Below are 27,177 nucleotides of genomic sequence, written 5' to 3'. Positions count from 1 at the left end.
AACACAACACAACACAACACAACACAACACAACACAACACAACACAACACAACACAACACAACACAACACAACACAACACAACACAACACAACACAACACAACACAACACGCATGTCAAAACTCTGCCAGCCGTGCTGGCGACATGCCATAAATGAAAAAGTGGCATGCATGCATGCATGCGGTATTTGATAACTTTTTCAACCCAAACGCCGTGAGTCTGGACACACACACACACACACACACACACACACACACACACACACACACACACACACACACACACACACACACACACACACACCATGCACACACCATGCACAACACACACTTGATCGTACGACGATTCGTGACGATATGCATGTATTTTCCGGATTTTGCTCAAATCAAAATCAGCCACGCCCACCCAACAAACAACAAGCGACAGTTGGACAGTTGCGCGTGACAGACTCGACGACACGGCGCCTGCTGTCCATCCTTCATCCACACTTCCATTGTTGCCTCGGCACGCGCTTGTTGGCCTGTCATTGACGGCCCTCGAATCCAGCATCGGCGTGACTGCCATGTTCGATGTGTACGTGTCGTTCCGAGGGGACGAGGCCAACAATGCTGCGCATGCTTTGAAGGCAGCTCTCGAGCGACGTGCCCTGAGCGTGTTCCTTGGGCCCAGCGGAGCGGTGGGCGCCCTGAAGGAGAGTGCAAAGACCGCGCTCAGCGAGTGCTGTTTGGTTGTCGCCATGGGCACGAGCATGTATGGCCAAGATGACCCGGCCAGTACCTGGAACACCAGCGTCGAACTGTCTCAGATGGTCCAGCAAAGCAAGCCGTTCTTCCTCATCAAGATGTGCACGAAGCTCCTTGTGCCGAGTGCAAAGGCCCACTTCACCAAGGACACTGTCCACTGCCGCTGGTTCCCAGACGAGGACGACGGCAGGGACATCCGCGTCCCGAACACGCTCCTGCAGCAGATTGCCGATGCGCTTGAGGTGAGAGCACAGCAGTGCGAGAGGGCAGGGACAACGCGAGGAGAGAGGCCACCGTGGATTGTCTGGTTCATTCTTGAATCCAAGCATGCTTGTTCTTTCTGCTCATCTGTCCTTCGTCTGCTTCTCCCTGCTCAACAACACCGCCACGCATCCACACATGCAAAAGCTCGCACACCCAATCAATTGTATGCAGTGTGTGCACACACACACCCATGTACCCATGCACACCTGCAAGCACCCATGCACACACACGCACACACACGCACACATGCACACGCATACTAATGCACACGCACCCATGCACCCACACATACACACATGATCACATGCACAACACAACACATGTGTAGGCCATTCGAGAGAGCCCCGTGCAGATGGAAACCGTCGACATGGAAGGCAACGACGTGTATGATCTTGGGCGTGCGGATGAGAGTGACGACGACACATTTCGCGTGTACGAGCAGCCAAAGCCCTTTCTGCTGGTGAAGGACACAGGCGGAAGTGTTGCTGAAACATGCGTTGATGGCGACAACATCGGCAACAACAGCAGGGCAAGCGCCATCACCGACATGCCACAGCAGCATCAGCAGCAGCACGAGGAGCAGCACATGCAGCCCGCGATGCCGCTTGCACAGAATGCCCTGTACGACAACGTCGAAGGCAACAGCGCAAATGTCTTCACCGACATGCCACAGCAGCAGCATCAGCAGCACGAAGAGGGGTATATGCAGCCCGCGGTGCCGCTTGCACAGACCACCCTGTACGACAACGTCGAAAACAGCCACCAGAGCGATGGGGAAGAGGAAGAAGAAGAGGCTCTGTACTCGGATCCAGACGCCGGTCTCCTCTTCTTGCACGAACGCAGCCGGAACCACCCACACCTGCCCCTACCCCCGGCCCCACCCAAGCGCAACGCGTCCAAGGACAACGACCGCGTGTCAAAGGGTCTGCCGTCGTTTGTCATGAACCCGATGCTGCAGGACCTTCGCTTGCTCGACTCTGAAGTTGCGGACAGTGATGTGGCTGTCAAGCGCAGCCGCTGCTGGCCGTGCAGCCGACTGCTGCTGCTCGTGGCGGTTGCGGCTCTCGTGGCCGCGGCTGTCGCCGTCCCTGTCGCCCTTGTTGCTGTTCCCGCAATCAGCGCAAGCAGCAGTACCGGTGGTGGCGCCACGACGACTCCCACAGCAACAACGAAGACTGCCACCACCACGACCACCACCATAACGACTCCCACAGCAACAACGAAGACAACGACGACAACCACCAGCACGACCATCACCACAACGACCACCACCACCACGTGCGTTGCGCCGTTTGCACTTGACTGTAGCAACGCCACCGTCGTTGGCTGGTTCTCCGGCGCCAACTACTGTGAAGCGACGACAGTGCACAACTGCTGCTGCGATGAGGCAGCCCGTCTGCAGCACATTGGCGTCGTGGATGTCTCGCCTGCCACAGAGGCGCTTTCATTTGGAAATGTGACCACCGTCGGGTCAGTCGCGGCGCAGGGCGGCACGGCACAGGGCGGCCAGCTGGCCTCTGTGCAGTTTGAGCGTGTTCGCAGCGTCTCCTCCAGCATCGACCTCTCCAACAACGTCATCACCGAGATTGACTTTGGCGCGCTGACGCACGTGGGTCTGGGTGTCAACTTGAACGGCAACGACCTGCGTGTCCTCGACCTTTCCTCCGTGCGCAGTGTTGGCGCTGACCTGAATGTTGGGTCCAACCCCTCCCTCACCAGCATCGACTTTGGCCTCCTCACGACGGTGGGCGGGGTGGTGAGCATCAACGCAGTGAACAGCCTCAACACGCTCACCCTTGGTAACATCCAGACTATTGGGAGTGACCTGCTCATCCATTCCAACCCGGGCCTGACAAGCATCAACTTCAGCCGCCTGTCAACTGTTGGCGGGATGCTGTACTTTGTCTCAAACAGAGCCCTCACCAGCCTTGACTTCTCCGGCAGCAACCTCACCCGTGTGGACGGGATTGCGTACTTTGAATTCAACACAGCGCTCACTAGCATCGACTTTGGGTCCATCACAAGCCTGGGGGGCCGCATGTACTTCTCTGGAAACCCCATCAACCACATCCGGTTTGGTGCGCTGGCCACTGTTGGCGGGGACGTGGGCATCGGCAACATGCAGTGGCTTGACTTTGGAGCGCTCTCACACGTGCAAGGTCGGCTGTCACTCGGGACCAACCGCGTCTCCCTCAAGGACGGTGCGCTCCTTGATAATTTGCAGATTGCCTACAGTGGCGTCAGGTTCATCCGCTTTGGCAACGTCACCAGCGCCGCTCAGCTGCAGTTTGACAACAACTCTGGGCTTACCATCGTCAGCTTCCCTTCACTCGGCACATGCAGTACCATCTTCCTGCGGAACAATCCCAGGGTCACGAGCATTGACCTCCGCTCCCTCACCCGCACCGGCAGCTTTCTGTTCCAGAACAACCCGATGCTCACAAGCGTGCTGATACCCGCCCTGACAAGCGTTTTGGGTTATCTTCGCCTGAACAACAACGCCGTCACTAATTTGTCCTTGGGTGCTCTCACGAGCGTGTCTTCCCTCTATCTGCAGCAGAACGCGCTCACGCGTGTGGACTTTGGCAGCCTTACAGCCGTGACAGACCACCTCGATCTCAACAGCAACGCCCTGACCAGCCTCCACTGTGGTAACATTACCTCAATTGGCCGGAACGTTGACGTCAGCAGCAACCCCGGCCTGACCAGCATCGACTTTGCCAACGTGGTTGACATTGGTGGCAGCGTTGACCTCAGCAATAACCCCGCCCTCACCAGCATCCGCTTTGGCAAGCTGTCCTTCGTGGCTGGCGACCTTGACCTCAGCAACAACCCAGCGCTGGTCAGCGTTGACTTTGCAAGCATGCCCACTGTTGCTGGTGTGCTGACGATTGCCCAGACTGTGTTTGAGAATATCCAGCCAGTGACTTCACGGGCAACGCTGCGCATCATCCCCGACAACAACCAAGAGCACATTTCCTTCGGCCGTCTCACACATGTCAACGGCAGCCTGCTGCTTGCAGGCAATAGCTATACCTCCATCGACCTTGGCGCGCTATCGGTTGTCACGGGTGACCTGGTCCTGAACGACAACAGCATCACCAGCTTCGACCTCGCCAATGTGACACATGTTGGTGGCCGCCTCGATCTTGGAAACAACTTTGATCTTCACACCATCAACTTCCGTGACCTGACCCTGATTGGCGGTGACCTTGACTTGAGCGTCAACCAACTCTCCTCCATCCTGTTTGGCAGCAAACTCACCTACATCGGTGGCTTCCTCGATGTCAGCGACAACGTCCTGACCAGTATTGACTTTGGCCTGATAACGCATGTGGGTGGCGATCTTCGTGTCCACGCCAACGTCGGCATCACCACGCTCGACTTGGGTCTCATCGAGCATGTGCGTGGTGACCTGGACCTGAGCGACAACAACCTGCAGAGTGTCACGTTTGCTCGTCTTCGCAGCGTCGGCGGCAAGCTCGATCTCACTATTCCAACGCTGACCCAGGTTGACTTTAGCATGATCAGCAGCGTGGGCGATTACATTTTCCTCCAGCACAACGACCACATCACCAGCCTGAGCTTCCCGAACATGACGCAAGTGGGTGGCGGCATGTACTTTCAGGAAAACGAGCAACTCACCAGCATTGACTTCGGAAGCATCACAAGTGTTGGCGGCTTTGTTGCCCTGAGTAACAACCCATCTCTCACCAACCTTGACTTTGGTGACCTCACGGAGATCAAAGGCTCTCTCCTTCTGCAGTCGTGCACATCGCTGAGTAACATTGACTTTGCATCCATCACGTCGATTGAGGAGAAGATTTACGCAACTGGCACTGCCATCACTCGTCTTAACTGCAAAGGTCTTGGCTCATGCGTAGCTGTTGGTTCTGGTGTCACCACAAAGAACTGCCCAGACGCTTGCTGAGGTGTGTGTGTGTGTGTGTGCGTGTGGGTGTGCGTGCGTGTGTGTGTGTGTGTGTGTGCGCGCGCGCGCGTGTGGGTGGGTGTGGGTGTGTGCGCGCGCGCGTGTGGGTGGGTGTGGGTGTGTGGGTGGGAGTGTGGCTGTGTGTCTCTTCAAAGTTTCCCTCTCTTTGTCTTCGCTTTCTTCTGGTGTTGCATTTGCTTTTGTGCTCGTGATGGGTTTGACTGTGAGTGAAATCAAAACACAAACGCAAGCAGGGACGTGAACAGCAATGACTAGAAAGAGAATAAGCTGTAACTCTACAGTGCACAACACGCGTCAATGCACGCGCAGGGGCACGGTGTCACTAAAACCACAATGTAACGTAAATAACACAAGCAATGGCAAGTGTTGACGCAAGCAAGGGTGCTTGCAGACAGACCAGAAACCGCTAATTATGATAGTGATAATCATGGCAACACGCTACACACGCACACGAAAAACACCACGTTGCACTGGAACCACGCCATTCCACAAAGGGATTCAGTCGGAAACCACAAGCACACATACACACAAGCGCGATGCTACACCACACTACTGCCAATGACGTTGGACTTGTGTTGGGGTTGCTGTCCGGTGCGTTCATTAAACAGCACAAGCACCTCCCCGCGTTGTTGTTGTTGTTGTTGTTGTTGTTGTTGTTGTTGTTGTTGTTGTTGTTGTTGTTGTTGTTGTTGTTGTTGTTGTTGTTGTTGTTGTTGGTCGCTGCTTGTGCGGCAGGTGCCATCAATGCCGTTGTCCAGCAGCATATCTGTCCACTCGGCCAATTCTGCATCGAGACTCGACCCAAGTGCGGTGTCGCTGCCAGGGGTGATGCTTCCAACCGACATGCCCTTGTCCCGAGCCCCATCGCCACACCTGCCAATCCTTGTCATCGACAGTGGTGCTTCTGGTGCTGTTGTTGTCGTTGTGGTGGTGGCTGGCAGCAGCGACGCCAGCGTGAGAGCGGTGGTGCTCGTCACAGCATCGTCATAACCGCCACCACCACATCCATCCTCCTTGGCACTGCCGCGATGGCGTGTTGTAATGACGCCACCGGCCGTCGTGCCGCTGTCGGTGCTGCCGCCACTCGTGTGGGCGTGGCTGCCGTGGGGCGTGCGGGCAATACCCATGCGCGATTCAGGGTGTGTTCGTTCCCCTTCCATCGTCGACAGGCCAAACTTGGCAATCGCCTTCAGGATAAACGTTCTGATGGCGCTGAAGCTTGGGCGGTCCCTGTGGTGGTGGTGGTGGTGGTCGTCGTCGTCGTCGTCGTCGTTGTTGTTTTTGTTGTTATTGTTGTTTTTGTTGTTGTTATTGTTGTTGTTGTTGTTGTTGTTGTTGTTGTTGTTGTTGTTGTTGTTGTTGTTGTTGTTGTTGTTGTTGTTGTTGTTGTTGTTGTTGTTGTTGTGGGCGGGGCATGGTGAGTGGGCGACAGCAAGAGCGTGGGTGATGAGAAACCGTTGGGCGGTGGGTGAAAGGGACGGGAGAGCAAGAGAGATGAACAGCAGAGGATGTGGGACGCAAGAAACCAAGAAGCGACGCGCATCATGGCTTACACCAAGAAACCAAGAAGCAACACGATTACAATGCAACACAACAGCAACAACAATGCAACACAACCACACCACACCACAGCACCGTGGCGTGCTTACCGTTCCCAGCAGCGCTGCATGAGCATGTAGAGGAGGCGCGGGCAGTCGTCGGGCTGGTGCAGGCGGCGACCAGACAATATCTGCGAGACGAGCTTCTCCTGAGGAATGTCTGCATACGGCAGCTGATGTGGGGGAAGAAAGGGAAGAGGGGGAGAGGTGTCGTAGGTGACAGGGGGGGTTGTTGTTGTTCGTGAATGTAAATGGCGAGGTGAGCAGCGGAAGTCAAGTGCTTGCAAAACAAGTGAAGACAGACGCGAGCACACACACACACACACACAAAACACAAACACGCTCACACACACACACACAAAACACAAACACACTAACACACTAACACACACAAAATACAAACACACTAACACACTAACACACACAAAATACAAACACACACACACACACTCGCATATTCACACACATGTACACACACACACGCACACACACACACACACGCTCTCTCTCTCTCTCTCTAACCCGACAGCTGCTCACCTCTCCCTTTGCGAAGATTTCCCACATGGTGACGCCAAACGACCACACGTCTGACAGTTCGCAGAATCGGCCGTCCGTGAACACCTCCGGCGCAACCCATCGCAGCGGCAGCACAACATCACCGCGCTTCGTGTACATGGCCTGGTAGTTGCGTTCGAGCAAGGGCGCACGCGCAAACCCAAAGTCTGCAATCTTCACCGTCCAGTCCGTGGTCACCAGACAGTTGCGCGCTGCACGGTGTTTGGGAGGGGGGTGTATATGTGTTGTGTGCGTTGTGCGTGTGTGTGAGCGGATGTTGAGTTGTGGAGAGAATCACACGCGATGCGGAAGAAGTGATGGCTGGTATCAACCATTCAGTGACCACAGTGCCATCCTACAAATAAAAAACAGCGAACAACCAACGCCCCCGCCCATTGCACACACTCACACACACTCACACACACACACAGACACACACACACACACACACACACACTCTCTCTCTCTCGCGCACACACACGCGCACACACACGCGCACACACACGCACACACACACACACACACTCTCTCTCTCGCACACACACACTCACACACACTCACAGATATCACACACCTGCGAGGTCACGGTGGATGACGCCTTTGCTGGTGACGAAGCACATGCCCTCAACAATGTCCAGTGTAAACAGCAGCAGCTGGTGCAGATCAAGAAACACGCTGGGAATGGGGAGAGGAGGGGGTGGGGTGGGGCGAGCAACTAATGAGTGTACATGAAGTCATTTCAAACACACACACACACACATACGTGTCACACAAGGATCACATGTCCAACACACGCACACCGCACACACACACACACACGTATACACACAAACAAGCACGCAAGCAAGCACCGAGTGCCGCAACTTACGGGTGCCTCGCGCGTGTGTCGAGAAGAAGGGAGCGAAGGGAGCCGTTGCTGAGGAATTCAATGACAACAGCAAGCGGATGCGCTTGCATCATGACGCCCTGCAGTTGCACAATGTTGGGGTGGTTTTCTGGCACAAGCAACCGCAAAACGAAGAAAGGAAGGAAGGAAGGAAGGAAGGAAGGAAGGAGCACGTGTGATGCGTGGAGTGGAGTGGGTGAGATGTCCTTCACAAAGCAAGTCACACACTCAAAGGCAACCAGGGGTGGAGATCGAACTGAAAGGAGTGCAACTGAGCCAAACACATACACACATACACACAGGATATGTACCTGCTTGGCAAAGTTGTTTCATGACGTTCGCTTCGTCAATGAATGCGCGCGCTTGCTCGAGGCCCGTGCCTGCACGCAACATCTTCACAGCAACAACCTGACCGCAGCAATAATGGATTGGAGGGACACGGGCAGTGATGAGTGGGATGAATGTGATGCATGAGACGGAAAAGAGTCAAACAGAGTGAGATAATTGACTATCGCATCACAAGCACATTCATACATTATCAACCAGGCAGTATGCATACAAGAAACACCACATACATGGATGTGCGTGCGTGCGTGCGTGCGTGCGTGGGTGTGTGTGTGTTTGTGTGTGCATGCGTGTGTGTGTTTTTGTGTGTGCATGTGTGTGTGTGTGTGCGTGTGTATACATGTGTGTGTGTGTGTGCACCTGGTCGTTGAAGACGCCCTTCCTGACGACACCAAACTCGCCGCGCCCAATCTCGCGACCGAGCGTCACAGCAGAGCGCTTCAGCTCCCACTCGTCCTCCTCGGGGAACTGGAACAGAACATTCACCCGGTACCGCCAAATCACTGCAGTCGTGAACATGTGTGTGTGCGCGCGCGTGCGTGTGCGTGTGCGTGTGCGTGTGTGATGAACATCAGAGCAGGCGTTAAGGTGTGAGCAAGACGGGCATTCACAATAATACAAGCAGGAAGATGTCATCGTGAAAGCTGTCAAGCCAATCCCCCCATCACACACACACACACACATCCACAGCAACACCAATCACCACCCCGAGTCCCAACACGTCCCCCACCCGCCACCCCTGTTCTCCAAGCGCCGCACCGTAGCACGCGACAAGTGGAACGATGACGACGACGGCAATGATGATGCCCAGTGCATACCCAGGCAGCGCAACACCGCCCGTGCTGCCGCTGTTGTCAGATGGTGGTGGTGGTGGCGTGTACGCGGGCACCTGCACCCTGTTGCTGCGTGGGCTTGCCCCAATGGCATTCACAACAACAGCAGTCACGGCACGGGCGCCCATCGGGTACAGGTGGGCGTGGCTGAGGATGATGCTGGTGGCGGTTGTGTCCGGTTGCGTTCCGTTCAGGACGGTGTCGTTGCTTGCATCATACACAAAGTAGTCGACGCGAACAAGCGGCGCAAAGGGCCGCTGGTCCTGCCACATCACCACAAAGTGCGTGGCGTTGAGCGACTGCACCTCCAGTATCAGCGCTGGCTGCGTTGCCTGCTTGGTGGTCACCGTGACCCACTCCGTCCACGGCGACTCGAGCTGAACATCTGAGGGTGGCGCCGCTGTCCCGTCCACGTTCCGTCCACCTTCATCGCTGTCGTCAGCGGCGGCTGCTGCTGCTGCTGCTGCTGGTGGTGGTGGTGTGACGCGCCTCACCCGCCGTCCAATCACAGTCCCACCAGCAGCGGTGGCAGCGCTGTCGTCGAGCAGGGCAGCGTGCATGCTGCCATCACCACCAACAGCAGCATCATCCATCGCCTCTACGGCATCAATGCCATCCGTGGCAGCATAGCGGCGACGACGACCAGCACCAGCACCATCACCATTCACAACAGCATCATCACCACCATCACCATTCACAACAGCATCAACCGTGTCACCGTTCACAACAGCATCAGCACCAGCGCGAGCTTGGTGCAGGGTCTCCGGTGCTGGTGCTGCTTGGAAGGTTGGATCGAGCACAACAACGGACCCAAACGTGCGAATCAGGTCAGAGGTGTGCTGCGGATAGAGGATTGCGCGTGACCGCAGCTCATAGCGCGTGTTGGGCAGCACGCCGCCAACAAACCAACTGAACGAGGGTTTGCTCTCCGAGGGGTTGGCGCAGTAGCCTGCGTTGATGCCCCAGCTGTGCTCGTACGTGCTCACCTCGTTGGTGAGCGTGTCGCGAATCTCCGTCTCGATCAGATGCACAATGCCCGTGGCAGGCTGTATCGGGTCTGCACGCGCCAGGAACGACGTCTCAAACACAGACCACGTCTGCACGCGCATGTCAACAAGGGGCGTGGTTGGACTGTCCACAAGCGTCGTGAACGTCAGTTGCTCGCGGGCATAGGCGCCCGTGGGCGTGTGCAGCGAGAGGGCGAGGCGGTAGTGGGTAAACGGATGCAGGTTGTACAGGGCGACGGTAAACGCGTTTAGCCCGTCCATGACAACGTCAATGACACCTGCGTCCAGAATGGGCGTGTCGAGGTTGTTGGGGTCAAAGTCAAACTCGGCGTTGCCCAAACGGTCGATGTACAGCGCAGCAACAACGGTGATGTCGGAGCGATTGAGGACGATGCGACACGCCGCCCACGTGCTCCCGACAGCCATCGTCTCAAACGACACGACGGGGACACGCGGGGACGGTGTCGTGAGCACCACCTCTGCACTCGCAAACAACGCATCCGCTGCGCTGGTGCTGGTGGTGTTGCTGGTGGTAGTAGTGTTGTTGGTGGTGGCATTGCTGGTGGTAGTAGTGTTGTTGGTATTGTTGATGTCTTCGCCTGGCGGTGTGTCAATGTCCATTGCACTGCTGCTGCTGTCGACAAGGACAAGCGGGGTGGCCATGTAACCGCCAACGTCAGCATCAAATGCACTGCTGCTGCTGCTGTTGTTGTTACTGTTGTTACTGTTGGCAGCAGGTGTTGGAGTTGCTGCAGCCGCATCGGGGGCGAGCGCAGGCACGGCGCCAAACGCCGTCGCCCACTCGAGCACATACGGGCGGTCCGGCGCAAAGCAGCGCGGGGAATACACGCGCTTGCAATACGGCAGCAGCACAGCAACGCCAGCAGTCGTGGTGGTGGTATTGGTGGTATTGGTGGTGTTGTTGTTGGTGGTTGCATTGGTGGTGGATACTGTTGTGGTTGGTGAGAGGAAGACGTGCACGCGAAAGAGCTGTAGCGCCTCTTGCACGTGGTCTGGCGATGATGTGAACTGGAAGATGGGCAGTGGCCGTGATGATGATGATGATGATGATGATGATGATGATGATGATGATGATGACGATGATGCTGGTGTTGCCACCGTGTTCCGTGCCTTCACTTCGACGTTGGGCCGGAGAGTAAGCACGACGGTGTTGTTGGTGGCCAGAACCCACGATGCCGGTGGGTAGAATGCGTCGTCCTCGGTGTCATAGTCATCGTCGCTCGACGCACCACCACCAGCGGTCATACCAACCACATGTGGAGAGTCAAGCACCGTGATGGCGGGAAGAATGGCGAACGGGCTCTGTGGCGGTGGTCCATCTTCACCCACCACGCTGCTTATGTTGATGTTGATGCTGCTGTTGCTGATGCTGCTGCTGCTGTTGCTGGTAGTGCTGATGTTGTTGGGAACGAGGGCGAGGGTGAAGTGGGAGTCGTTGTATGCTCGGGTGACCACTCTCCATTGCACGCGGCCCACCTGTGTTGATGGTGGTGTTGTGGCGGCGGCTGTGGTTGCTGTGATGGCCAGCAGTGCGAACAGCGCCAGAACTGCCACCGCCACAACAGCCATGTGAATGCGACCACCACTCCGTGATTGTTGGCGTGGTGGTATTGATGGTGGTTGGCGCCTTACGCGACAAGAAGCAGCGCACGGCTTGTTCTGTTGCTGCTGCTGCACTCGCTGTTTGCGTTGCTTGGATGGCATGATGAGTGCGCTGCTGTCATCGGGTACGTGCGTATGTATGTAATGTCGGACACAGCCATTGGCACTCAATGGCTGGTGCCGGCGGCCACGGGAATGAACGCACGCAGCTGCACCTGCCCTCGCCGTTGTAGAAGGTGGCGGTGCCGTGGTTGTTGTTGTTGTCGTTGTCGTGTGTGAGCGTTGGTGCAGACGTGCAGATGGGCGAGGATTGATGAGGGACGATAGATTATGCTTGTGGGGTTGTGGCTGCGTGAGACGTGGGTCGTTCGTGTCTCTGAACCGGTTCCGTGGACGGATGGATGAAGCTAGTATGTGCCTGACAAAACTGCAGAGCAAAGGTGGCGCATGTGTGTGTTGTGTTGTGTTGTGCAATTGTGTGTGTGGTGTGTGTGTGTGTTGTGTGTGTGTGTGTGTGTGTGTGTGTGTGTGTGTGCAATTGTGTGTGTGTGTGTTGTGTGTGTGTGTGTGTGTGTGTGGGTGTGCAATTGTGTGTTGTATGTCGAATGTTTGCGTGCGAATGCGTCGGGGTGAGTTCTAAACTTGGTGTGATTGAAATGGACATGAACAAGGAGAAGACGGAAGAGGAAAAGAGAGAAGAGCATCCACCCACCGTGCAAGAGATTCAGGCAGTCGTGAAGATGTGGGTGGATGATGTGGGTGGATGGGATGAGCGTTGCGTTGTTGGTGTGGAGTAAACGCGAGGACGAGCAAAAACTGCCGGAAGCGGCAGGACGAAACAACAAGCCACGAAGCAAAGCAACAACACGGCTCGATGATGATGACAACCAACAACGCGCCACGAACCCGCCAACAGAACAAAAGTTCTTCCCTAAACACAACCGTATCGCGTCTCAAAAGCGTCCACCTGACAATCAAGTCAAGGCAAAAGGCCACGCAACCATGCATATCGACGCACGCACACCCCATACCCGTGCTTGGCGATGCTTGGGTCGACTGCTTGCGTCCTGTCGACTTGTTGCCAGTCAATCAATGGATGTGATTGTTTGTGGCGTGAGAGCTCTGGTTGGTGCTTGGCCTGGCTGATGGTTGTGTGTGTGTGTGTGTGTGTGTGTGTGTGTGTGTGTGTGTGTGCACAACAGTCGGACAGGCACACAACATCGAGGGAGCGAATGACGAGTGTCGAGAATTCGTGTGAAACATTCACAAATCTTCAGGACTGGAGTCCAGCCCAGCACGACGCGACAACAGCAGGAAGAAAAGCCTTTGCTGTGCTCGGAAGCAGTGGGTGGGTGCACGCTCATCGTGCACACGGACACAGACCAACCAGCATACAGCAGACAGCAGCACACAGGCACAGCGCGCACTGACGTGTTGTGCTGTGTGTAGGCGTGTGTGTGTGTGAGTTGCTGACACAGCTTGTGGAGCACACAGAGCTGGCGAAAGGAACCCACGAAGATGGCGGAACCCAAGTTGGAGGTGACCGTGCTTCGTGCCACGGACCTCAAGAACGTGGAGAAGAAAGGCAAATCAGACCCATACGCCGTGCTCGAGTTGGCAGGCACTGAGTGAGTCATGCATTGCGGTACTTGTGGGGATATGTTGGTGTGTGCGTACGTGTGTTGGTGTGTGTCTGTGTGTGTGACGGGTGTGGGTGTGTGACGGGTGTATGTGTGTGTGTGTGTGTGTGTGGGTGTGGGTGTGTGTGTGACGGGTGTATGTGTGTGCTTCTGTCTGTCTCTCTCTGCATCTCTCTGTCTCTGTCTCTCTCTCTCTGCATCTCTCTTTCTCTCTTTCTCTCTGTCTCTGCATCTCTCTGTCTCTCTTTCCCCCCTCTCTCTTCCCTCCCTCCCCCCCCTCTCTCTCTCTGTGCACGGACGTGCGTGCATGGCCTCGTGTTCAGTGCGTGTTGCAACCAGCAATGGCACTCACGCATACACACAACCGCCACCCAAACCTCGCTCTGCACAGGTTCAAGACAAAGGTCATCAAGAACAACTTGAACCCACAATGGGATGAGACATTCAAGTTCACGCTGCCCGCGCCCCTTTCCGCCAACTCGCCCGCCCTCAACATCACCGTCAAGGACAAAGAGCGGTACGATCCCATGCGGGGTGGAGTGAGGCGGGGGGCGCTGTTGTACGAATAAAGCTGTGCATGAAGCATGAAACCCGCATATCTGCACTTTTGTGTGTGTGTGTGTGTGTGTGTGTGTGTGTGTGTGTGTGTGTGTGTGCGTGTGCTTGTGTGTGGTTTCATTGCTGCCACTTGCAAACCGTGTGGTGCTTCACCGTGGTGACGGATCAACATACATGTGCATGCGTATGCGTGCGTGTGCGTGTGCGTGCGCGTGCGTGCGTGCGTGTTGTGGTCTCAGGACGCGGGACCGGCTGCTTGGCAAATGCACCGTTCGCTTGGACGTGCTCATGGGAGATCGCACGCAAACCAAGTTCTACTCGCTCAGCGTTAGTGCAACAACGAGGGGATGAGGTGGCGGCGGTGGTGTACGTGTGTTTGCGCGTGTGTTTGTGTTTGTACGCTTGTGCGTGTGTTTGCGCGCGTGCGTGCGTGTGTGCGTGTGTGTATGTGCGTGCATTTTCGCACGTGCATTTAAGCACGTGCACCCAAACACGTGCATGCGCTTGTTCGCCAATGCGCACGCTCAAACAACCCAATCCATCCATGTGCACCACGGTATGACAGCAAGGCGAGGGCCGCATTCAGCTCCGCCTCAAGTACGATGGCCCCGTCGATTCCTCTGCTCCAGCCGCCCCGCAGGCCGGTACGGCAACATGCCTTGTTTCGTGAGAGAGAGAGTGTGTGTGTGTCTGTGTGTGTCTGTGTGTGTTTCCGTGTCTGTGTGTATGTGTGTGTATGGTTGCACATGTGTCGATCTGTGTGCTTTGTATGCGCCGTTTTGTACCCCTGTTCATGATCGTTTCCTCAACTACTCACCACCACCATCACCACCACCACCACCACCATGACCACCACCACCACCACCACCACCATCACCACGATGCTGGTCAGATGCGACGTTGTCGCATCCGTGTCGAGGCGTCCATCGGAAACATCGGGAACGTTCTTGAAAACCCGGTCCGTTGCACCATGCAGTACTGCATTTCATCTTTGTGTGTGTGTGTGTGCATGTGTATGCGTGTGTGTGTGTGTGTGTGTGTGTGTGTGTGTGTGTGTGTGTGTGTGTGTGTGTGTGTGTGTGTGTGTGTGTGTGTGTGGCATGACTTTCTCTGCTTCTTCTGCAGCTTACCTCCACTCACTTCTCACCATCATCACAATACCGCCGCCGCCACCCGGCGACTGTCAGGACACGGAGGGCAGCATCACTGCGCCGGCCAAACCGACATTCGACGGCTCGTGCTACTACTACATCTCCTGGGAGAACAGAAAGCCGTGCCTCGAACTCAAATCAGACGTGCGTGGCCTGGATGTGTGCGTGTGCGTGTGTATGTGCGTGTCTGTGTATGTGTGTGAGTCTGTGTGTGTATGTGTGTGTGCGCGCACACAATTCTTGCTCTCATGCGTCTTTCCTCACTGTGCCTCACACCTATTGCGTACATGTGTGTGTGTGTTTAGTGGGAGGATATTGACTACCGGTACAAGACGCTCAACTTCCTGCGCACGCTCGCAGCGTCCCTCGAAGACATCTGCCACCAAAGTAAATGCACACACACACACACACACACTCTCTCTCTCTCTCTCTCACACACACAGACACACACACACACTTGCACATGCCGTGCACATGTTCACTTGTGTTCGACATCATCCCTCACTGCACACTCTCGCACACGCTCACCACCACTACAATCACATCTGTGTGTGAATATGTGTGTGCGTGCGTGTATGTGCATGTGCCCATGCGTACATGTGCCCGTGTGTACGTGTGTGTGTGTGCGTGCGTGCGTGTGCAGTTGCTGTGTTCCAGTCGCAGCGGGACATTGAGGAAGATGCGCTGCTGGATCTCACCGACGACGCCATCCTCGCCCTCGAGACATTCCAGAAGGTATCGTCATCGGGAACCACGATGGTGCTGGCGGTCGTGAACCTCATGGTGGTGGTGGTGGTGGGGGTGGTTGTTGTTGTTGTGAACAGTGTTGCCGTTGTGCTGTGTCACAGTCCATAGATCCTCCACCCTCACTCACTGCACCAACCTTCTCCCTTCACCTTGAATCCCCCCAACCTCAATGGCGTGACAGCTGTGCCAGCAGCCGCTGCCCGCGCTGCCAGACGGGAAGTTTACGCGCCTCGATTACCACCTCTTCCGCCTCAGGAACGCGAGCATTCGCACCTTCAACGCCATGGCAGGCACCATGATCAAGAAGATCAAGGTGCGTTTTGTGCGTGTGTTTGCATGCATGTGTGCGTGTACATGTGTGTGTGTGTGTGGTGAATATGACTGTGTGTGTGCGTGCATTCATGTGCATATGATTGTGTGTGTACATATGATTGTGTGCATGTGCGTGTATTTGTGCGTGCGTGTGTGCATGCGTGTGTGCGTGCATGGGGCCGAGACAATGCGGATTCTCTTGTCCACGATCATGTCATCTCTTCACACACTCACCCTCCGCCTCTACGAACAACCACGGCCATCACAATACAACGTGACACGCCACCAACACCAACACCACCTCATCCTCACCCCTTCCCTCCTCCCTTCCCTCCAAACCATGTCCAGGAGCTTGGCGCGATGAAGATTCTTGACATCTGCGGAGAGGATGTGCCTGATCTTCGTGGACAGGTGATGGACATGTGCTACGAGCCCCAACTCTCCATCCCAGACGTCATTCTCTGGATCCTCACAGACGACCAGCGCAGAGCGGTTCGTGTTTTGCTGCTGATGTTGCTGGTGGTGTTGGTGTTGAGGCTTGCTTGTGTGTGTGTGTGTGTGTGTGCGTGTGTGCATGTGTGCGTGTGGATGTATTAGCACTTGCACACCTGTGTGTGTATGTGTGTGTGTACTTGGGTCGTTCTGCATCTTCTCACTTTGTTGCTACCCACACCACCACCATCTCTTGCCCCCTCACACCACGCAGTACCTGCGTGTTCCCGTCTCCGACATCATGTTTGACGAGAACCCGGCACACCGCGGAAAGCAGTTTGGACAAGTCCAGACAGCGTATGTATGCAATTGATTTGTGGCGTGTGTTGTTGTGTCTTGTGGTATGTGTGTGTGTGTGTGCGTGTGTGTTGTGGCAGTGTCATGCGTGCCATCGCTTGAGCTTCACATCCACGAAATTAACCCGCCTTCTCCTTCCCCAATCACATCCCCACCACTGTGCTATGCGTGTGCAGGTTTATGAAGTTGCCGGCTGCCAATCGCTCCAAAGCGAACCAGACGGGCGACATCCCTGCCCAGATTCAGTTCCGCGCGTGGTTTGGCGACGCGGAGTACACCGCCCTCTGGCCAAAATCACGTGCGTTCAGCGATGGTGGTCGTGGTGGTGGTCGTGGTGGTGGTCGTGGTGGTGGTCGTGGTGTGTGTGCATGTAAGTGTGTTATGCATGTGTGCAAATATGTGTGTGTGTGTGTGAGTCTGCATGTGAGTCTGCATGTTTGTGTTGAGCTAAGCTTTCGAAGCTCACGCCCCTTTCTCCTGTCATCTTCTCCTCCTCCTCCTCCTCCTCCTCCTCCTCCTCCTCCTCCTCCTCCTCCTCCTCCTCCTCCTCCTCCTCCTCCTCCTCCTCCTCCTCCCGCCCCTCAGCCGCGACGCTTGCCGTGCTGTCTGAGGTGTACGAAAACCAGCGGTACATGCTCACCAAGTGGGCCGACCCGGGCATCGGCAGGTGGGTCGATGGTGGTGGTGGTGGTCGTCGTCGTAGAGAGGATGGTGTAAGGGATGGTGGAGGTCAAATGTTCGCGTCGTCTTTGTCATCCATCACGCAGTTGTCTGCACACACACACTCACACGCCCGCGCGCACACACACACACACACACACACACACACACACACACGCACACACGCACACGCACACGCACACACACACACACACGCACTCACTCACTCACTCAATCTCCCTCCTCCTACCAACGCCACCGACATCAGGTACACGGATGTGACACGGAAGAAGAAGCAGCCAAAGGACCAGGTGCTTCTGCCCACGGGCTGGGAGTGGACGAGCGAGTGGGAGATTGCGCCTGAAATTGTTGAATTTGATCCAGAGGCGGCTGTTGATGCCGTCACGGAGGAGGTCTGGGAGAACCAGCGTCTCATCCCGTTCAAGGTGCGCTCGAAAGGAGAGGAGGGGGGACATTGTTGTGTGTGTGTGTGTGTGTGCGTGCATGCGTGTCTGTGTCTGTCCTTCTCCCTTCCACCATCACCACCACCACTCAACACCATCACGATCATCACCACTGCGCAGGGCTGGCGCAACCCGACGTCGCACCCGTCGTTCTCTGCGCTGAATCCGCGGGAGAAAGCGGACAAGGACAGCTGGGAGCTGGACGAGGGCTGGGCATGGGAGGTGTGCACGCCACCACACCACAGCATGGAGAGTGGAGGATGGACAGGGAAAGGGGGAAAGGGAAGAAAGAGTGGATGGATAGATGATGTTTGTGTGTGTGTGTGTGTGTGTGTGCGTGTGTATGTGCTCTGCTGTGTCATGACAAGCTTCCATCTACTTGAATCCTCACCCCGTGCTTATCGCTTTGCTTCGTTGTGTCATTGTGTTGCGCTCTTGTGTTCAGGGCGACTGGGAAGTAGATACAGCGCGGCCGTGCGACCACGAAGGATGGGGTGAGCACGCACGTTCACAGCAAAGCACCTGAGCTTTGCTCACCTTCGTAACCGCCAATGCCAACGACTCAATTCTCACAATTCACATTACACACATACGCGCACACCCCTCCCCCCCCCCAACTGTGCATGCACACCCATGAGCTCATTGTATCATTTATCCCATCCATCTCAACCCTTTCTCTCCCTCTCCAATCCAACCCCCCCCCCCTTTCTCCCACTCCCTCCTCGCGGCCATTGGCGGGCAGCGTATGCGGTGTCGTTTGCAAGCAAGACGTTCTTCCCCGCGAAGAAGAGGATCCACTGCGTGCGGCGGCGGCGGTGGACGCGAACACGTCGACGCATTGCTCGCGTGCAGAACAGAGATGGCGACACTGGCGAAGCCGATGCTGATGCTGATGCAGACGAGGAGGACGAGGCAGACCCACTCATGGTCTGCTGTTGTTGCTGCTGTTGGTGGTGGCAGTGGTTTGATGAAAGGTGTTTACGCTCTGCTGACGTATCGTGGATTGTTCTTCGCACAACTCACAACTCACCCTTCAACTCATTCACACACACACGCACACACACACACACACACACACACACATATATATTTACTGCACAATACCAGGAGGGCGACCCTGAGGGGTGGCTGTATGCGTTTTCGTTTGGCAGCCAGTTCCACAAGAAGCGACGCCGTCGTGATCTTGTGCGCAGCCGCCGCTTCCACCGCGAGCGCCAGCCCATCCCCGGCTTTGACTTTGCAGAGGTTGCCCCGCTCACACCAGAGGAGCAGGAGCAGACATACAGCGTGTACGTCAGCGAGTGGCCAGATTGAGGGAGGAGGGATGGATGGAGAGACGGAGCAAGGGATGGCGGGTGACAGTGGCTCTGTGTGTGTGTGTGTGCATGTGTGTGCATGTGTGTGTGTGTGTGTGCGCGTGCGTGTGTGTGTGTGTGCTGTCATCTTCTCGAATCACTTATGTTTCCCCTTTTTGTTCCATGCAACATCAACATTGCATGCATATGTGCACAGTGGCCTGTTCTACCGCTATCCAAAACTTGAGCTCTACCAAGTCAGAGCACACATTTACCAGGTGCGCGCAACGCGGTGCTGCGTTTGTGCACATACACGCCCGTGTGCTTGTGTGCCTCTGTCTGTGCCTCTGTCTGTGCCTGTGAGTGTGCATGTTCATGCACCACAAACGTATGAGCTCATTGCAAGCGCCGTCCCGCCCCACGTCACCTCATGCTATTTCCTCTCTCCACGGACTGCAGGCGCGCAAGTTGATCGCTGAGGACGCGTCTGGCCTCTCCGATCCGTATGTGTATCTCATCTGCGGTCACCACAGCACGCGTTCCACCACCGTCAAGCAGAGCACCTGCCCGCTCTTTGACCAGGTCAGCACACACACACACACGCACACACACACGTGTGAGGCGTGACCACATGCACAGTGCATGTAAGCGTGCACGTTTGTTTATGTGTTTGTGTGTTTTGTCTGTTCCTCTGCTGTGTTCGATGATTGTTGTTTACGATTGTACACACGCATACACAAGCACAGGCACCCGTGTTCTCCTGTGCGTCACTTCCACCTTGACCTATCCCCCCACCATCACCTTGTGTCGCCAGGTCGGCACGCATGAGATTCAGCACGTGATGAACTACGCGCACTTTCCCGAGCCAAAGGACCCCGCCCTCGCCGCCATCACAAGGAACACCGTCATTGCCATCAGCGAAGGAGGTGTGGTGCGGTGGTGGAGCGTGGCGTGTGTGTGTGTGTGTGTGTGTGTGTGTGTGTGTGTGTGTGTGTGTGTGTGTGTGTGTGTGTGTGTGTGTGTGTGTGTGTGTGTGCGTGTGTACTTGAGTTGCTCAAGAACACCAACAACACACTCCTATCTCGTCCGTTTCAACGCTCATCGTCACCATCACCCACCACCATCACCACCATCACCAGACCGGGCAAGCGTGTTCAACAAGAAGGACGAGGATGCGAAGAGCATTCTGCAGGAGGCGAAGAAACAGGATCCAGACTTTACGGAGGATGAAATCGACTGGTGGACGAAATTCTACGCCTCCATGCAGCAGTCAGAGGCAATCAAGAGTGAGTGCTTGTATTAGTTTGCCTTGCTTTGTTCGTTTGTTTGTTTGTTTGTTTGTTTGTTTGTTTGTTTGTTTGTTCGTTCGTTTGTTTGTTTGTTTGTTTGTTTGTATGTATGTTCGTTGTTTGTTTGTATGTATGTTCGTTTTTGTTTGTTTGTTTGTTTGTTTGTTTGTTTGTATGTATGTTCGTTTTTGTTTGTTTGTTTGTTTGTTCGTTTGTTTGTTTGTTTGTTTGTTCGTTTGTTTGTTTGTTTGTCTTTGTTTGTTTGTTTGTTCGTTTGTTTGTTTGTTTGTTTGTTCCCATGTGTTTGCGTGTGTTCGCATGTTCTGCACGCGTGTGTAGAGCAGCGATTGCTTTAGTTGCACTGGTTTGCGAGACAGAAGCCACCACCATGCACCATCCACTTCAACCCCCATCTCACCAAACCCACCATGCACCATCCACTTCAACTCCCATCTCACCAATCCCACCATGCACCATCCACTTCAACCCCCATCTCACCAATCCCACCATGCACCATCCACTTCAACCCCCATCTCACCAAACCCACCAACCCCCATCTCATTACCGTCTCATCTCCAGGGTATCGCGGCAACGTGTTCACAATCTACAAGTGGGAGCTGGAACGCGTCTTTGATCTTGAGGACGTTGTCTCTTCGTTTTCTCTCGGTAAATGTTGTTTGCGTGTTCTTGTTCGTGTTTGGTTTGCTTGCAAGCAATTACACTGTCACATCATGTCAGCACATTGCGTTCGACAATGCCTCGTGTGTTTTGCGCCCTGTGCCCCACTCTCTCAGCAACAGTATGACTCGCAACTCGCTCACACACGCAAACACGCTCCCTTGCATCCTGCACTCATCATTAAACCACCTTTCACCACCACCACCACCACCGTCACGTGTGTGCAGTGCGTGGCAAGACTGGGCAGCAGCGGGAGAGCGGGATGTTCAAGGGCAAAATCCACGTCATCACAGACGTCGACGAAGTGCCGGTAAGCGAGCACATGTACCTGTTCTGGTGGTGTATGTGTGAAGGTGGTGTACCTGTTCTGGTGGTGTATGTGTGTGTGCGCGCGTTTTTTGAACTCATGGATTCCACTGATGATTACACTTCACTCACACACTCACACACTCGCACACTCACACACTCACACACTCTCACACACACACACACATACTCAACCGTGCTAGCCCGGGAGCACCTTTGATCGCGAGGCGCAGACGGATGTGACGCGTGTGCTCGTGCGCGTGTATATCGTCAGGGGCGAAGACTTTCAACCGCAGGACGCCAACGGCGGCTGTGACTCGTACATCCAGGTAACGTGATGGCGGTAGTAGTAGTGGTGGTGTTGGGTGGTGTGCGTGCGTGCGTGCGTGCGTGCGCGTGTGCGTGCGTGTGTGTGTGTGCGTGTGTGCGTGTGTGCGTGCGTGTGTACGTCATTCTTGTGCGTGCGTGTGTGTACGTCGTTCTTGATCGCGTAATTGTTTGCATCCGCCACTGCACTCTGCTGTGTCTCGCCACCCCCTCCGACACCACCACACCGCCTTGTCTCCTGTACAACACCAGATCCACCTCGGCAACAAGCGCGTGGTGAACGACGTCAGCAACTACATCCCAGACGCGCTCTCCCCCGTCTTTGGAAAGTGCGTACCGTGTCGTGTGTGTGTGTGTGTGTGTGTGTGTGTGTGTGTGTGTCGTGTGTGTGTGTGTGTGTGTGTGTGTGTGTGTGTGTGTGTGTGTGTGTGTGTGTGTGTGTGTGTGTGTGTGCGACTTTGTGTCACGCTTTGCGTTTTGTCTGCCATCCTGCACACTACATACACGCACACACGGTGCTTGCTGCCCACACCGCCATGCTTTTCACCATTGTCTCTGCCCATGTGCATGTGTGCGTGTGTGTGCGTGTGTGTGTGCACAGGACATTTGAGGTTGAAGCGGTGATTCCGCTGCAGACGGAACTTCGTGTCTCCGTCTGGGACCAGGACACGCTCGACAAGGTGCTGTGGTGCAGTAAGGTGCTGGAGAGGGGGGAGGGGGCGATGGTATAGATGCGAGCATTACATTTATCGTGTCTATTTCTCACCACACTCTCACCGCCATTTTCACCACCGCCATTGCCATGATCGTGGTAACAGGATGACCTCGTTGGTGCGACGACGATTGATCTCGAGGACCGCTGGCTCTCAAAGTGCCGGCCGCGATGTGGTCTGCCGCAAACATACACGCGCGAAGGTAACACGCGCACACACACACACACACATGCACACACATGCACACACATGTACACACGCACGCACGCACGCACACATGCACATGCACACATGCACTGCTTGCATGCAGACATACACACACACATGCACTGCTCACACGTGCTCTCAACCTCCACCGCTCAACCAAATCAACCACGGCCACTCATCTCATCGGATCCAACCAATGGCACGTGTCCACGTCCGCCCGTTGCTGCCAAAGGCTTCAACGCATGGCGCGATGCGCACACACCGCGGGAGATTCTGAGCGAGCTGTGCGAGGAACACGACCTGCCGGAACCGTTGTACAGCGACGACCCGAACAACGTCTGGGTGAAGACGGCACTGCCAGAGAGAGGCATTGAGACGTTCACGTGCCAATATCTGGAGCCAGACAACGACATGGAGATTAAGCTGGAAAACGCAGCGCTCAGCGCATTGCACAGCATGGACTGGGTGCGTGCGACTGTGTGCATTTGTGTGGGTGTGTGTTGGGGGGGGGCGGTGGGTATGTGTGTGTGTGTGTGTGTGGGGGGGTGTGTGAGCGTGGGTATGTGGGTGGGCGGGTGGGTGTGTGTTCGTGCTGTAGGGACTGTTGTTATTGGCAAAAGGAACATGTGCCTGTACTATATGCCCACAGCACGTGCATGCATGCGCATGCCCACTCCTCACGCTCACACCCCTCACTTCACTTCCCTTAACCTGCCCTTCCCTACCCCCAATTCCACCAATCTTGTCATGCCTGCAGACGCCGGAGCACATCGAGACACGGCGGCTGTACAACGACTGCCAGCCCGGGGTTGAGCAGGGACGGCTCAAGATGTGGATCGACATGTTCCCGCTTGATGTAAGCATGCAGTGGCGTGTTGTTGCCTGCAGGCAATAAACTGCGCATTTGTATGTTGTGTACGTGCTCTGTGTGTGTGTGTGTGTATGCGTGTGTGTGCGCGTGTGTGTGTGTTGTCTGTGCAATGAATTGACGTCACTCACATATGTGCTCTTCCCCCCCCCCAATCATGATTACCACCAACCGCCACCACCACAGGGCCCGCCCATCCCACCGCCCATTGACATTTCGCCGCGGAAGCCAAAGGAGTACGAGCTGCGCGTTGTTGTGTACAACACATACGACGTTGTTTTGGATGAGAAGAGCATCACGGGCGAACGTATGAGCGACATTTACGTCTCCGGTCTCCTCCGCGGCATGGAGAGCAAGAAGGCAAAGACAGACACCCACTACAGGTCAGGCTGCTGGTTTTCTCTGTGGTGTGGGGTGTTGTATCACGATGTGGTGTGATACATCATGATGTTGTGTGATGTGTATGTGTCTGCATTGACTTGTTTGGATCGTGCTGGCTTTTGTTGATGTGTGAGCGCGTATGCCTCATCCCCACCTCCGCCTCCCCCACCGCCACCACTCCCTCCTACACCACTGCCCTATTCCCCCACCGTTTGATGCCAGGTCGCTGAATGGCGAGGGCAACTTCAACTGGCGGCTCAAGTTCAAGTTCCTGTACTACCCGGCAGAGGAGAAGCTCGTGGTGCGTTCGCTCGTGCTGCTCACATGATCCTGCTCGCGTGGACATGCAATCTTTTTCGTGTGGTTATGCGTGTGTACATGTGCGTCACAGTTCCCAGTCTTCCCTGCCACTTTATTCTCACGCACACACGCGCACACGCACACACACACGCACACACACACACACACACACACACACACACACACACACATACATGCACATTTGTGTGCTTCCCATCTTCACTTGTCCCCCATCATCAGTTCCACAAGAAGCGCAGCCTGCTCTCCCGCGACAAGGAGGAGATCAAGGTTCCGCCCATCCTCGCACTTCAGGTGACACACCCACGCATTCATTTGTTTGCGAGTGGGAGGAGTGCTTTGTCGAGAAAGTGCGCGTACACCAGTTGCGGCACACAACACACACACACACACACACACACACACACACACACACACACACACACACACACACACACACACACACACACACACACACACAAAGCGTGTCTAAGATTAACTCACTCAATCAACCAATCCACATTCATGCGTGCGTGTGCGTGTGTGTGTGTGTGCGTGTGTGTGTGTGCGTGCGCGCCGCAGGTGTGGGACAACGACTTGTTCTCCGCCGACGATTTCCTGGCGGCGATTGATCTCAACTTGCTGGAGATGCCGGCTCCCTTCAAACTGCCAAAGAAGTGCAAGATGTACACTCAAGAGTACCACGACAAGGTGAGAAGACACGTCTGTGTGTGTGTGTGTGTGTTTTATCTTCAGCTCACCGCGTGTCATATAATCCCTCCGCTCACTCCATTGCTTCCCCCCCCCTCACACACACACACGTACACACACACGTACACACACACCCTGCGGCCACCAGCACGAGCGCATCAACCTCTTCAAGGCGAAGCGCGTTGCCGGTGTGTATCCGTGCACCCGCGGCGGCGGCGAAAAGGGCGAGGAACTCACGGTACGTCAGTGCCTTTTTTGTGTGTGTGTGTGGGAAGGGGGGTATGGGTGTGTATATATGCTTGTGTCTGAGTGTGCGTCTGCGTGTGTGTGTGTATGTGAGTGTGTGTATGTGTGTTCGCTGACGATTGTAACAATATACTCTCACTCACCAATCCTTCTTGTCACGTGCGCCTTTGTCCGCTCTCAAGGGCAAATTGGAAGTGGAGATTGAACTGCTGACTGCCGAGGAAGCAGAACAGAAAGACAATGGTCAGTTGCGCGCACACGTGTGTGTGTGTGTGTGCGTATGTGTATGTGTGTGTATGTGTGTGTGTGTGTGTGTGATGTAACTACGCCTGCGCTGGTACTCGGCACGTGCTCATGCTTTCCTTCTCCTTCATGTGCTATGTGCAGGATTTGGGCGGAAGGAACCAAACCAGTTCCCAAAGCTGAAGAAGCCAAAGTGAGATGAGCGTTAAATCACTCTGCTGCGATTCTGCTCACAGTTCCAATCGTCCATTGGCTGGCCTGCGCTGCGTCTTGCACACTCACACACTCACTCACTCATGACCACGCACGCGCGTACCGTTCAGCCGCCCGCCCACGTCGTTCTTCTGGCTCACGAGTCCCTGGAAGACCTTCCGATACATCATCTGGAAAAACTACAAGGTGCACACACGCGCGCGCACACACGCACACACACACACACACACGCACGCACATTTCGTGATTGACAGCTATGACTCGAGCCTTGGCCTGCATGAGTACGCGTTTTCTGCGTTACGAAACGGGCCAAACACAGACGAACACACACGTACAACACACGTACAGCGCTCACGCGCTCATGTCTCTCCCAATTCACGCTTCTCACCCCTTTACACTCCGCTCCGATTCGGCTTTTGTCTCCTTTTGCATCAGTGGTATTTCCTCCTGGCCCTGCTCATCTCCGGGCTCATCACATTCCTCTGCCTCATGTTCTGTAAGTGCCCGTGCTGCTTGTTGTGCTGTTGCGGTTGTTGCTGTTGCGGTTGTTGTGGGTGGTGGCGATTCGTGTGCCCCTTGTTGGTTGGGCTTGCACGTGCTGCAATTGATGCATGTGCACTGCGTGACTCGTCTCCCGCACCTCACATACTCACTGCCTCCATCCACAACAACCATGACGACAACAAAACCTCAAACCATCCTCGACAGACAACGTGCCCCGTTTCAGCGTGGGTGCCATCTTTGGCAGCAAGGCCTGAATGGCCAAATGATCCCAACGCATCACGCGCAGCCATCACGTACACTGCTGGAAATGCTTGCAGGCATGGCGGTGTTGCCGTATTGGTCTGCAACGACCATTCTTTGTCCCTTGTGTGCTTCCATTACCTTCTCGCTTGCTCCAGTTATCTTTCATCTCCGCGCACTCCATGCAATATTATGTTGTTTGTGCGTGCGTGTGTGTGTTTGTGCGTGTGTGTGTGTGTGTGTGTGTGTGTGTGTGTGTGTGTATTGTTTGCCCTTTTGTTGTTTCCCATTTGCCTTTTCCTCGCTATCCCTCTCCTTGTTCATATTCCCGCATCACATAGGCTGCTTGCTTGCTTGATTCACGCTACATGATTTCTTTCCCCGCTGTCCTGCATGCGCGCACATAAACAGCTGCTTCACACTCAACTTGCCACCAACACTCGCATGCACACACGCACGCACACACGCACGCACACGCGCACGCAAGTACGCGCTCCCATATCTTCTTTCCGTTGCTGTTAAGTTTTCTGTTT

The 27,177-nt window shown here is 55.2% G+C and overlaps 3 protein-coding genes across 4 annotated transcripts; 2 read left to right on the top strand and 1 right to left on the bottom strand.

Moving 5' to 3' along the window:
• The first annotated feature begins 351 nt into the window (after nt 1-351).
• PTSG_10794 (uncharacterized protein) lies at nt 352-5,195 on the top strand. The gene is made up of 2 exons (XM_004988703.1): nt 352-984; nt 1,335-5,195. The coding sequence occupies exons 1-2, from the start codon at nt 562-564 to the stop codon at nt 4,935-4,937; spliced, it is 4,026 nt and encodes a 1,341-aa protein (XP_004988760.1). The 5' UTR covers nt 352-561; the 3' UTR covers nt 4,938-5,195.
• On the bottom strand, nt 5,121-13,050 carry PTSG_10793. Of its 2 annotated transcripts, none has more exons than XM_004988702.1 (9): nt 12,837-13,050; nt 9,102-12,232; nt 8,703-8,845; nt 8,309-8,405; nt 7,980-8,106; nt 7,686-7,786; nt 7,094-7,323; nt 6,608-6,729; nt 5,121-6,188 (listed from the first exon to the last, which is right to left on the bottom strand). In XM_004988702.1, the coding sequence occupies exons 2-9, from the start codon at nt 11,905-11,907 to the stop codon at nt 5,498-5,500; spliced, it is 4,317 nt and encodes a 1,438-aa protein (XP_004988759.1). In that variant the 5' UTR covers nt 11,908-12,232; nt 12,837-13,050; the 3' UTR covers nt 5,121-5,497. The 2 variants fall into 2 exon arrangements, with proteins under 2 accessions (XP_004988759.1, XP_012493099.1); XM_012637645.1 differs by lacking the exon at nt 12,837-13,050 and adding an exon at nt 12,518-12,711.
• Nucleotides 13,051-13,079: 29 nt separating this feature from the next.
• Nucleotides 13,080-27,065, top strand: PTSG_10792 (uncharacterized protein). The gene is made up of 40 exons (XM_004988701.1): nt 13,080-13,433; nt 13,837-13,962; nt 14,243-14,330; nt 14,569-14,664; nt 14,896-14,961; nt 15,191-15,298; nt 15,460-15,541; nt 15,798-15,889; nt 16,083-16,214; nt 16,562-16,705; nt 16,920-17,002; nt 17,179-17,300; nt 17,588-17,669; nt 17,931-18,108; nt 18,247-18,348; nt 18,572-18,620; nt 18,869-19,053; nt 19,234-19,415; nt 19,639-19,699; nt 19,881-20,003; nt 20,236-20,347; nt 20,561-20,707; nt 21,290-21,376; nt 21,616-21,698; nt 21,898-22,023; nt 22,274-22,350; nt 22,623-22,701; nt 22,840-22,936; nt 23,174-23,406; nt 23,699-23,797; nt 23,996-24,192; nt 24,413-24,491; nt 24,731-24,802; nt 25,070-25,198; nt 25,347-25,436; nt 25,627-25,687; nt 25,832-25,880; nt 26,011-26,086; nt 26,336-26,396; nt 26,609-27,065. Exons 1-40 carry the CDS (start codon nt 13,324-13,326, stop codon nt 26,656-26,658), a joined length of 4,215 nt encoding a protein of 1,404 aa, XP_004988758.1. The 5' UTR covers nt 13,080-13,323; the 3' UTR covers nt 26,659-27,065.
• Nucleotides 27,066-27,177: the final 112 nt, after the last annotated feature.

This window comes from Salpingoeca rosetta (assembly GCF_000188695.1).
Source record: "Salpingoeca rosetta unplaced genomic scaffold supercont1.34, whole genome shotgun sequence".
Classification (NCBI taxonomy): Eukaryota; class Choanoflagellata; order Craspedida; family Salpingoecidae; genus Salpingoeca; species Salpingoeca rosetta.
The sequence above is the reverse complement of the archived record's forward strand: the minus strand, read 5'-3'. Positions and strand labels throughout refer to the sequence as shown.